Source organism: Oncorhynchus keta, chromosome 32 (assembly GCF_023373465.1).
Source record: "Oncorhynchus keta strain PuntledgeMale-10-30-2019 chromosome 32, Oket_V2, whole genome shotgun sequence".
NCBI lineage: Eukaryota > Metazoa > Chordata > Actinopteri > Salmoniformes > Salmonidae > Oncorhynchus > Oncorhynchus keta.
In genome coordinates, this window is record NC_068452.1 from 7,252,367 (window position 1) to 7,265,437 (window position 13,071).

The following is a 13,071-nucleotide window of genomic DNA, read 5'->3' on the forward strand; positions in this document are numbered from 1 at the left end:
TGCAGATGAGAGGATGGATTTTGAAATTGAGAGCCTTAAATGGTAAATAATCGGCCCTCATTTTGTGTGCAACTTAGATGAAATGTCTTACCAATTCCCTTCATTTTATGAGACCTAGGAAAGAACATAACACTTTATTCTATGAAACATTATGCTGTGAGCTCCAAACAGCATAGAGTTTATTGCTTGTTTTCTGCAAGGGTACAAGAGGTTTATAATTTCCGCTTTTATTTTTCTTATTTACAGTGTCAGTTGAAGCTCACAGAGCAGCTGATGTGAAAAAACTATGAACACACTGTAATAAATACAAAAGACTGAAATGAGAAATAAAAATGTTAAAATTTCAGACAAAAAGTTAGCAAAAAGAAAACTAATTTACACACACAATACTTACATACACACAGAATAATGTGGGTTTTACACCATGTGAGAAATTGCACCGGTCGGCGACTAAATGTCGCAGGGCTCGGCTGGCAAAGCATGCTACGAGAAGCAACAGTCCATATGGTCTGATCTATTATCTAGAAACTGAGTGAAAGTCAATTATGTTAGACGTAGATAGCAGAAAACAGTACTGTGTGCGCGCACTGGACATGAGCTCTGTGTGCATATCTACACGAGTATATATTTACATAAAAAGTCAATCAGTCCATTAACTATTTTGTAAATAGATGGAAGTTGCTGATTATAACGGCAACACAAGTCTGCGTGTGCAAAAAAAAAATATATATATATTTTTTTTTTACGCATTTTATTCATTTTCTGTCAAATTAAAAGGTTGCTTGTGATCCACCACATGAACAATATCTTATACTGTGCAAAAGCACAATTTCTAGGATACTTGATAATTGTCTTTCTGAAGAGAATCTGCTTTACCTTTGATCACACTGGATTGGGTCTATTTTATTTTGCATGTACGCAGGTGAATACAGTCAATGGTCATAGTCCACGTCCACTGCTATTAAACAGGCAGCATTAAAAAAACATTCAACAGAATTTTTCTCATGTCAACACACATTTTGCTCAGAAGGGACAAAATAATAGCAAATAAATATTGTTTAAAAAAAAGTCCATTCATGCAAGGGTTGTGGTAGAGGCTCTATTAGGGTCATGTCTAGATGGTACACAGCGTGTCAAAAGGTGATTTTTCTATGCATTTTAGCTAACCCTAACCATGACCTAATTCTCATAACCTGCTAGGTTCATTCTCCTCAACCTTCTACGAAACGTCCATTTTGACAAAAGCTGTATCCCTTCTAGACTTAAACTCTAGCACTCTCTGGGCCCAACCTCAGTCTCTTAGTGGCCAAAAGGTTAAAGGTTATGCACTCAGCTCGCATTCAAGGAGAGGGTCACGGGTTTGACCTGACAACGGCTTCCATAACCAGAAGATCATCTCCCCTTCCACAAGTCAGCCTCACAAAGAAAGATGACTTCACCTGAGAATACAGAGGTCTGTGATAACACCAACATGCTAGCATGTACATGAATAGAAAGAGGAACAAGCCATATACAAAATAGGTATGTTTTTGTACACATATATACTCAAAATGACAGGTAGATATACTTTCTTATCTGTATATTCTCATTGAATGCAGTATGGTTGGAATATAACTTGGTATATTCATTTGAACTTAATATGAAGAAAGCACGTCCTTTGTCGCCATTCAGTTTGTAAAGTGCTCTAGAGTGGCAACTGGAAAAAACATCCTGCCATCTTAGGTTGGATGTCACTTTTGAAAACACTGACATCGTCCTTGAATTGCTTTCAACTAGCCTGGTCCCTGGGACAGAGTTCCACTCACTAGACAATGACCCACTGAGCGTTTGATAAGGAATTTCTATGGTGAGATTTAAAGGTACAGTGTGATATAATGATGTTTAGCGTTAAGTTCAACTCAGACTTTCACCAAAGCGCAACAGGTCTACTCCATGTGTAGCTGGACGGGGTTAGGTGTTCAGGTTAGCATGTCTATTAGCTTTTTGATGTCAAGAGGTGGCAGGAAGTTAGCTGTGTGAGACTGTATTGGTCATTAGTAAGACCTAGTTTCTCCTGGTTAGCTCATGGTCAGGAACCCCCCCCCCCACCCCTGGCCCTAGTCATCTACTCAGTGTGGACCCATATTTCTCTCCCCCAGGCCAAAGACAATATAACTTCTCTAAAATACTCTCGTTGCAGTCTGGACCTTGGCATTCGATCGCACCAGACGACCCACTAAAAAAGAAAAGATAAAGTGCTTTCACGGAACGCACATACTAGGGACCAGAGTTTTATTCGGTCAGGAAAAACTCCCGGTCCAACACAAAACTGGTTGTTCTGTGGATTTCACCATTATAATTACATACAAGCTATTACAAAAAGAAAGCTTTAAAAAAACTAAATAAAAGCTGTCATTCTCACAGGGTTTCAAGGTATGTAATCGTCACTCCTCTGTAGCAGCTGAAAAAGGAAGTGATATTTTTTAAAAAAGAAAGAAAAAAAAGAATGCAGTGAGAGAGAGAGGAGAGGGTTCCCGTGTGGTCTGCCTCTCAGTCTGTCTGTCCTTCTGCAGTCGGTCTCCATACTGTCCTGGGGAACTGGGCAGCAGAAAGGGGTGTGGTCACAATCCTCATGGGCGTGCCTGAACGTTGCAGGGTTCCCGTGGTGACAGCAGAGTCTATAGTCTTGCTGCGCTGACCGCACAAAATACACACACTCTGACACACACACACACTTCCCAACTGATGTGTCACTCATTCCACCGCAAAGCCACACGTCTCCTCGATGGCTGTCAGCAGCTTGTCGTACAGCTTGTCATAGTGCTCGTAGGCGGGAACGTCAATCCGGTTAAAGCTGGACAGAGAGGGAGAGAAAGAGTTTGGAAGAGAGAGGAGTACATTTTAGGTTTAAAGGGACAGTTTTGAAGAACCTTTATCCATCGATAAATGAATGACATTTTATTTTCATGTCAAATCGCCAGTTGGCAACCCATCCATTACGGGATGAATTGACGCCAACAAGCATTTCAATAATTCTCTTTAAACCGTGCTACATACAAAACATTAATATTGGATTTGGACATGCATTTAAAACCGGTCAAACCATATTAGTTGGGAGATTGGACACCCTTTCGTAACATGGCTTTGCCTCATTGACAGGTCACTAATTAAGAATATGTTGTTAAATGTATGGAGTAGCATTCTTGTAGCAGTGTGTATCTGTGTGTCTAAGTGGAGCAGTGGTACAGTAACTGTACTCACCAGGTGTGGGCTTTGGGTAGATTGTTGGTGTTGGCATCAATCTGGTGGATGGTGAAGAGCCTGGGCCCCGCGGCACCTGGAGGGTCACACACACACACACACACACACACACACACACACACACACACACACACACAGAGAGAGAGAAAAAGAGAGTCATCATAAATTCTCAGGCTGTCCATCATTATATTTCTCGACACACAGAAGTCAGACAGTTCAGGACAGTTGACCAGTTGAACTCAGTGTTTAGAACGTGAACAAACATGGCTGCTGTTTTAACACAAGACTGGGTGTATATTTTATATACTGTATATTTTCATACAGAAAGACAGCTGGGTTGGCCTCAGACACTGACAGACAGACTGACTGACAGAGACTCACAGGCAGGCAGGCACACACACACACACACACACACACACACACACACACTCTCTCTCACACGGGCACGCACGGCTTGAACAGAAAGATCAACTCTCAAACACGCACACTGCGAAACACACACAGCTGCACTCTGAGGTCTTCTGTTCCCCCAGGGCTTCCTGTCTGTCTGGATTTAACCAAATCAACTGAGGTCGACCACGACTCTGTCATGAAGACTGGGTCAACTCCGGCAGTCAGACTCGCACAGTGTTTTCCACTAGTGTCGGCTATATAGCCAGTTAAACTCACTTTCAGCCAGGTACTTTTTCCACTTAAATTAATTAAGCAACTTATTTTTTTCACAAGTCAGAAAATATATTAAAAACATTCTAGCGATCTATTGATAGGACAAGCGCCTGTCAGTCACAAAGTGAGCGATGACAAGGAAGCCCTGCTCGTTTGTCTGTCCCGCCTCTCGGTACCTGGGTGTGTGTGTTGTGTACGCTGTGGTTACAGTCAAATTTCTTTACACAGTGGGAGAGAGCCTGATGCTCTTCCATCGTCTACGAGTCAATTTGCACGTCCCTTATAAAATGTGGTAACGAGTCGAAATCCACAACCTATTGTTTCCTGGCACATTCATATTTTTTCTTTTGCGTGTTTCATATGCAGCCATGACGTGCAAGAGCACAGGCTTACTGAGCCGTTCATCTGGCTCCATAATTTGTATACCGGTAGGCTTTTTGGTTGATAATCTGCAGATAAATTATGAAAACAATCGATGAAGATGGTGAATCCTATTCACTGTAGGTACAATTGGTAGGGTAGTGGAGATATGATCAAAGAAAACAGATGTAATTGTTTTAAAAGCTAGAGATACTTACAGTGCCTTCAGAAAGTATTCACACCCCTTGACTTTTGACAGATTTTGTTGGGTTACAGTCTGAATTTAAAATGGATTAAAATTGAGATTTTGTGTAACTTGCCTACACACAATACCCCATAATGTCAGAGGAATTTTGAACTAATTAAAAAAATTTAAGCTGAAATGTCTGGTGTCAATAAGTATTACACCCCTTTGTTATGGCAAGCCTAAATAAGTAAAGGAGTAAAAATGTGCTTAACAAGTCACATGGACTCACTCTGTATAATAAAGAGTGTGATTAACATGATGTTTGAATGACAACCTCATCTCTGTACCCCACACATACAATTATCCGTAAGGTCCCTCAGTCGAGCTGTGAATTTCAAACATATTCAACCAAAGAGACCAGGGAGGTTTTCCAATGCCTCGCAAAGAAGGGTACCCATTGGTAGATGGTAGCATGGTGAAGTTATTAATTACACTTTGGATGGTGTATCAATAGACCCAGTCACTACAAAAAGACACAGGCGTCCTTCCTAACTCAATTGCCGGAGAGGAAGGAAACCGCTCAGGCATTTCACCATGAGGCCAATGGTGACTTTAAAACAGTTACAGAGTTTAATGGCTGTGATAGAAGAAATCTGAGGATGGATCAACAACATTGTAGTTACTCCACAATACTAACCTAAATGACAGAGTGAAAAGGAAGCCTGTACAGAATAAAATATTCCAAAACACGCATCCTGTTTGCAACGAGACACTAAAGTAAAACTGCAAAAAAAAAAGTGGCAAAGAAATTAACTTTATGTTCTGATGACAAAGCGTTATATACAAATCCAACATCTCTGAGTACCACTTCATATTTTCAATCGTGGCGATGGCTGCATCATGTTATGGGTATGCTTGTCATCAGCAAGAACTAGGGAGTCCTTGCTGACGCACTAGCAAGATGCTAGAGGAAAACCTAGTTCTGTCTGCTTTCCACCAGACACTGGGAGATGAATTCACCTTTCAGCAGGACAATAACCTAAAACACAAGGCCAGATCTACATTGGAGTTGCTTATCAAGACGACATTAAATGTTCCTGAGTGACCTAGTTACAGTTTTGACTTAAAAATCGGCTTTAAAATCTATGGCAAGACTTGAAAATGGCCGTCCAGCAATGATCAACCACCAACTTGACAGAGCTTGAAGAATTGAATTAAGAATAATGTGGAAATATTGTATAATCCAGGTATAAAAAGCTCTTAAGAGAATTACCCAGAAAGACTCACTGCTGTAATTGCTGCCAAAGGTGCCTCTACAAAGTATTGACTCAGGGGTGTGAATACTTATGTAAATGAGCCATTTCATTTTCCATAACTTAGCAAACATTTTTCACTTAGTCATTATGGGGTATTGTGTGTAGATGGGCGAGAAAAAAATATAATTTAATACATTTTAAATTTAGGCTGTAACAACAAAATGCGGAATAAGTCAAGGGGTATGAATACTTTTTGAAGGCACTGTAAACACATCACCCATTCTCTTCCCCCCCCCCCCATCTCTTTACCTTGTAAAGCCTTGAATCCCTGCAGTGGGACTCTAGATGACCCGGTAACAAACTGCAGCAGTCTGGCCCTCCTCTCCTCGTCGTAGGACTCCACGGCCTTCCAGAACCACTTGACCACGTTGCTGTCCGTGGTGCAGTGCTTCAGACGTGTGTTGCTCTTCCAGTCCGCTATGTCGATCTTCCCCAGGCCGCACACTATCAACTGGGGTAGGGAGGAGAGGGGAGAACATAGCTGATTAGATGGTTTGAAAGGGTGTATATTCGTGGGAAAAAGTATGATAGCTGTCACCTTTCATTTAATTTAAAAAGTATATCCCAAGGTCTCAGATTCATCTTGGAACCCCCCCTCCCCTATTCAGGATACCCACACAAAGATGTATGCTCTTGAGAAATGATGTCATGTTTCCAGTAAGTGAATCATTTCTTTCCTAGACCATGTTATATGCAACTGTCTACATACCTCTAGTTCCTTCTCGTCAAAGGACTTGAGCAGGTGCTGGGGGATGACCTCGTTGAAACCCTTCTGCAGGGCCAGGAACTGAGCCTCGATGCCGTGGAGGAAACGCCAGTTCACATACAGCCTGTAAAGAGAGAAGACCTAAGTCAATATAACATTGCAACATGTGAAACCCCCACAGCAGTTCAACCAAAACCAGGACTGGGGTATAAGTATATTTGGTGTGCTGGTAATCTTGGAAAGACAGAACCAAATTCAGATTTGGTTCTGGAGGGCAGGGTTGAGATTTGGCTCAGTGCGAGAGGCGTAGTAATTTGAAACCCTTGGCCATCTATGAGCCAATCGAATCCCTCCCCTTCTGAAATTCAAAAGATGCCAGGTAACAACCATCTCTGCATAATTGTGATTTGTCCAAATAATCAGTGACGCAAAAACCAGCGCACCAGCGGAATTATTCCTCTTCACCCTCATATCCCCTATGTTCCAGACAGATTTAACTTCGGTTATGGATGGGGGAGAGACTACTGCGCTGCTAACTGGCTGGCATGCAGCTGCTTTCTTTTGGTCGGAACAGGTCACTCTTGAGAGAGCAACCAAATCAAATAATAAATTAACCCCATTGGTTCTAAGAGGAACAATGTCACTCTATCACAAGGTATGTTTCAGGTGTATACTTCAGACCTGAGGGGTGATGACGGTTGCTGTGTGTGTATCGCGTCGGCTGTGTGTGTGTGTGTGTATCGCGTCGGCTGTGTGTGTGTGTGTGTGTGTGTGTGTGTATCGGCTGGCTGTGTGTGTGTGTGTGTATCGCGTCGGCTGTGTGTGTGTGTGTGTGTGTGTGTGTGTGTGTGGCTGTGTGTGTGTGTGTCGCGTCGGCTGTGTGTGTGTGTGTGTGTGTATCGCGTCGGCTGTGTGTGTGTGTGTGTGTGTGTGTGTGTGTGTGTGTGTGTGTGTGTGTGTGTGTGTCACGTCGGATGTGTGTCTATCACGTCGGCTGTGTGTATCAAATCAAAATTATTTACATAGCCCTTCTTACATCAGTTGATATCTCAAAGTGCTGTACAGAAACATGTCAGCTGTGTGTATCGTGTCGGCTGTGTGCGTATCGTGTCGGCTGTGTGTGTGCGCGTGCGTGGGACCAAGGCGGCCACCTCCTCCTCCTCCGTACCTGACATACTCCTTCTTGGTGTCCTCGGAGACAGAGACAGTCTTGCCGTTGGGCTTCAGTTCGTGCTGGATGATCTCGCCGTAGGCATTGTGCTCCACACAGAATGTATGGTCCAGCACCCCCGTGATGTCGTTGTCCCTGGAGCGGAGAAGACTGACATGTTAGTCGTCGGACATGTTAGCCTGTCTTGTCAACAGAGGGCGCTAGTCTTGATGGGAGAGCAGTTGGTTCATGCTGGTGTTTTAGTGGCATTTCATGGATACAAAACAACCAACAGGTCAGCTCAAGGTTGTCAGCTCACAGCCACACGTGCAAACTCAAACATTACACATGCTATCCTGTGTGTCTGAATATACTGTATATGGCTGTGCTTGTACAGTATTGTATGACTTCGGGGGTTCACGTAAGTTCAATTGTGTCTGTGTGCAAGTGTCTGTATGTGTGTGTGTGTGTGTGTGTGTGTAGATGTCTGCCTCAACACTGTGTGTGTGTCCAGGTCTATATGCAAAAGTATGAGGACACCCCTTCAAATGAGTGGATTCAGCTATTTCAACCACATCCGTTGCTGACAGATGTATAAAATGGAGCACACAGCCGTGCAATCTCCATAGTTCAACATTGGCAGTAGAATGGCCTTACTGAAGAGCTCAGTGACTTTCAACGTGACACTGTCATAGGATGCCGACTTTCCAACAAGTTAGTTTGTCAAATTTCTAGGAGCAACAAGCTCACAGAACGGGACCACCGAGTGCTGAAGCACACAGAGCGTAAAAGCAGTCTGTCACAACAGAGTTCCAAACTGCCTCTGGAAGCAATGTCAGCACAAGAACTGTTCGCTAGGAGCTTCACGAAATGGGTTTCCACGGGCCGAGCAGCCGCACACAAGCCTAAGATCACCATGCACAATGTCAAGAGTCGGCTGGAGTGGTGTAAAGCTCGCCGCCATTGAACTCTGGAGCAGCCTTTACTGGGCCTATATGAATTCTAGTTAGTATTGAAGCACATGCACATGTATTTGTTTATGATAAAAGCTAAAATGTTGATACGAATCCCAGTCATTCAAATGACAAAGTAATTAGTGGAATATTAGGTTTTTACATTGTGTAAAAAGCACCATTTCCTACTGAGATGCATTACATTGAAAATTGTACACTGTCACTTTAAGAATGTCAGTGACCTTCTGGAGTGACAGCATGCAAATCAGTCATTCATTCATTGCAATGATCTCCTGAAGAAGCTATCCCTTTTGCATTCTTTCTGTGCCGCCAAATGTTTGCATATACTGGTAAAGTTACCAGGTCGTTAGCTAGCTACGGTGTTAACGGCACGCGAGTCGTTTTAGAACGGCCCAGGGTTTCTGAATCTTAAAATGCATCCCGTCACTGGAGAAGCTTCCAGCTGCAGCGCCAACGTGCAATAGAAGGAAAAAACATTGCAATAGGAAAAATCATTGTAATACGAGTCACAATTTCTGAACAGTTTACGCTGGAGACAATAACCATTTTCCCCCTCTCTAGGCCACTCGGAAACAGCGTTACAGTGAAGCCTAATCATTGCAACAATTATTATCAGACTTTTTTTCCCTCCTAGGTGCACTGGTGCTCCCAGATTGAAATTTCCAAGTCGCACAGTAAAATATTTAGGAGCATATGCGACCAAAACGCGTGTCAGAGCCCCTGTACGTGTCGTCGGTGTCTCCTACTCACAGGATCCAGACCAGGCTGTTGTGGAGGTCTGGGTCCACTGACTCCATGTCGTCCAGGGTGATGGGTTTCCCCAGCAGCTGTTTGTAGAAGGGCAGGGTGAAGCCCCCGTCTATGTAGTGGCCGTGGAACACCGCCATGCCCATGATACGACCCACAAAGTGGAAGTAGGACAGGTGCTCCTGGAGAAAAAGGGAGAGATGAGTTTTGAGGTTGGCCATCGATGATTATTTTGTGTGCGAGTGTGGTCACTATTGGGTTGTAGAGAAAAGCGTGATATAAATGTAGCTTATCATCATTATTATACCGAGGTCCCTCCCCTCTGACTTTCTCATCCAATGGGCTTGAGGTGGTGGTGAGAGGACACGAGGAATCAAGAAAATGTCATTGAGATTCTCCCCGTGTCTACTCCTCCCCCTCCTTCAGTCTACAAGAACCTCCCTCTCGTAGGAATTCAGCTTGTGGCTCGTTCTCCATCCTCCTCTCTGTTATTATGTGTCTCTCTCTATGCATCTATTGATTCCTCTATTTCTCTCTCTCCTCTCCCTCTCACCGGGTTGACGGCGCTGTCTGGGTTGATCTGCAGGGTGTAGATGTCGTCTCTGGAATACTGGAACAGGCCGTAGTAGGGGTTCAACATCTCATGGGACAGCAGGTACAGCCACTCCCTATACGACAGACATCTTGTTAGTCACGTGACACCGGCATAATAAAAACACCATTATTTTGGGTTGCGTGTTGGCCACATGCCCCCAAAAATATTCTGTTTGATGCATCAAGCTTTTTGAATGTGAATTTCCACAGAGGTTGTTTCTTTCTGGACTACTGCCCTATGAGCTAAATATTTTGAAAAGGCATCTTTTTGGTTGAAAAGACAAAGACCATAGATTGACTGATGAAAACAATTTTGCTCAATGGGTTGACCTCGTGGTATTATTAAACAGTGTTTCAGCCTGGAGGTGTGGATGACTGCAGTACCTGGCCACTCCTCCGTAGTCCAGGCCCTCCTCTCCTCTGAACTTGACCATCAGTCTCTTCCACAGGTCCTTGGGACGCATCTTCATCACCTGGCGGTACGACTCCTGCAACACAACAAACGAGCGCATGGGTCTGTTAACCTTGGGTGTATTCACTAGGAACCAAACAGGGAGGAACCTACCCGAGTTGGTCAAATATAAACTCTCGTTTTTGTTGCAAAACATTTTGCTACGGAATACACCCCTAACGTTAAAATGTGCCAACCTGCAGGCCATTCAACTCAACCCTCAATCATGCTGTTTCTGTTCTAAACAGCGCTTGTTGTTTTACGCAGCAGTAAGAGCAACAGTGGATTACAATGTTCCGGATCCGAATTCCACAATTGATCATGTCAAGTAAAGTCTGTTCTTTATTTTAATTTAAAATAATAATAATTTAAGTGGGGCAGAGAGTACAGCAATATGCGGTCGACAATTTACCATTGTCATAATACTCCCTCAGATGAGTCAATTCACCATCCAGAGCTGTTTGACAGCGCTGTACACCGCTCCTCGTTCTCTCGCTCTCCTGGTAGACTAGGCCCTAGTGGTGCCTGGGAGAAACCAGCAGGAATGCACCAACACCATGACACATGTGCCTGGGAAAGAGAGCGAGTGCATGTGTGAGTGGGCTTTACGTGCACTAGCTCCGTTTACGTCACGTAAGGGCTTTCTCTCGCCGCCCCCGCTCTCTCTCACTCCCTCTCCTCTATCAGGGTCCAGAGTAACTCGGGAGGGCTGCCATCAAAAACAAACTCCTGCCACCACAGCACAGAGCTGTGAGGAGTGTTGCAACGGTGAACGCAGCAAAGCACAGGAAGCAGGCTCGAGGAGATGCAGGAGAGTGAAGCGAGGGTTATTAGTTAGGAAATTACAGTGCACTGGTCAGTGGCGAACAAGGCCACCAGTCCCTGTTGAAATCGCAGGCAGGGCGCGCCACACACACACGGGCGCACGCTCGCTTTGCTTTCTTGCACATTGTGTCCCCGTGGCTGTTACGTCCCCAGGATGAAGTCATCTTTTCTTCATTTGCTCAAATTGTACTGGCGAAAGATGTTCGTCCCCAAAACTTGCCACTAGGTCCTTCCTTCCTTCCTCTCTCCTCCCCCCCCTCCTTCCCCCCACTTTTAACTGCTGAAATCATCCTGAAAGAATGCCTTGCCGCGGAAGAACAGATGATTGGAGGAGGCGAAAGAAAGAGGAAACTGGTGTTTGAAAGGGCCTTTTTCCTCTCTGGTTTTTACTGCAAATCGTAACGAATTTGGGGGTATTACTGCTCAGTTGTAGTAGGCCTTTTCTTGCCGACTGTAAATGGATGCAAAGCAACCTATAAATCGTATGGGTGTGCATGTTTGTAGACTTGTAACAGAGCCTGTTTAAGTATGTTTATATAGATATATATTTTTTCTTTTTTTTCTTCAGTATAAGCACTTGTTTGGGTGTATGAGCATGCAGTGTACTATTGCATGTGTCATTTTGACATGTATGCCTTTGAGTGTGTACACGGTGTACAAAACATTAAGAGCACCTGCTCTTTCCATGACAAAGTCTGACCATAGTCTGATCCCTTACTGATGCCAATTGTTAAGTCCACTTCAATCAGCGTAGGGGAGGAGTCAAGTTAAAGGAAAATGTTTAAGCCTTGTAGACATGGATTGTGTATGTGTGCCATTCAGCGGGTGAATGGGCAAGACAAAAAACTTAAGTGCCTTTGAACGGGGTATGGTAGTATGTGCCAGGAGCACAGGGTTGTCAAGAACTGCAGTGCTGCTGGGTTTCTCCACGCTCAACAGTTTCTCACGTCCATCAAGAATGGTCCTCCACCCAAAGGACATCCAACCAACTTGACACAGCTGTGAGAAGCATTGGAGTCAGCATCCCTGTGGAACGCTTTCGACACCATCTAGAGTCCATGCCCCGACTAATTGAGGCTGTACGTTCTGAGGGCAAAAGCAAGGGGGAGGTGCAACTCAATATTAGGAAGGTTTGTGCAGCCTACTATAAAAAGTATTCTTGATTTGTGGCGGATGAGTGAGTTACGCCTCTCAATGTAAAGCATTACGTATCTACAAGAAAATGCAATCCATTATGATCCAGTATAAAATGAAGCCTTCAATCACACACCTGGACAGGGTTTTCACACAAGGCCCCCATCATCAGTTTACCTCAAAGATCTCCTCACGGCAGACCTCGATGCGACAGTGGCCTGCCTGGGGCTGCTGATTGGACAGCTCCTGCCGGAGGATCTTGAGCTTCTGGACCAGGTCCCTCTTGTACTTGGGCACGGTGAGGCACTCGGCCTCCTCGGGGAGCTGGGCCGGGGACAACGCCGGGACCTGCGGGGGGGGCTGCTGCTCCTTCAACTGATTCGACTGACGACTACTGGGGAGGGAGACGAGCAGAAATGCTCAATGTTAAACAGTAAAAGATTTGCAGAAGAATGAAATGATTAACACCATATTTCTCTCTCTGTCTCTCTCCACTATTTTGGCAATAGTGGACTGCTCCGTTAAAATGGCAAGGCAGCTCGTTTTGAATTTGGATAGAGAGACAGAGAGCAAGAGAGAGGTGGTGTGGACTGTGGAGAATACGGGGTTAAACGTGTATATGGGTGCACATGAACCCCCTCAGGGAAACCTTGGGACTTCCGACAAGCCCTCTAAGCACTAACTGAAACTTAATAGAGACCCCTGCACCCCCCCCACCTCA

General features: G+C 44.4%; 1 protein-coding gene across 6 annotated transcripts in view; it reads right to left on the reverse strand.

Annotated features, from left to right (window-relative positions):
- Positions 1–142: 142 nt before the first annotated feature.
- Positions 143–13,071, reverse strand: part of LOC118365719 (E3 ubiquitin-protein ligase SMURF2-like) — a 107,613-nt gene continuing 94,684 nt past the window's right edge. For 4 of the 6 annotated variants that reach the window (XM_052490612.1, XM_052490610.1, XM_052490611.1 and 1 more), the window contains exons 12-20: positions 12,528–12,744; positions 10,325–10,428; positions 9,900–10,014; positions 9,350–9,528; positions 7,644–7,781; positions 6,479–6,599; positions 6,019–6,220; positions 3,241–3,316; positions 143–2,833 (exon numbers count right to left, since the gene is read on the reverse strand). In XM_052490612.1, coding sequence (XP_052346572.1) covers positions 2,734–2,833; positions 3,241–3,316; positions 6,019–6,220; positions 6,479–6,599; positions 7,644–7,781; positions 9,350–9,528; positions 9,900–10,014; positions 10,325–10,428; positions 12,528–12,744 — 1,252 coding nt within the window. In that variant the 3' untranslated portion in view covers positions 143–2,733. The remainder of the gene's footprint in view (positions 2,834–3,240; positions 3,317–6,018; positions 6,221–6,478; positions 6,600–7,643; positions 7,782–9,349; positions 9,529–9,899; positions 10,015–10,324; positions 10,429–12,527; positions 12,745–13,071) is intronic. The other 2 variants (XM_052490613.1, XM_052490609.1) reach the window with 1 other exon arrangement.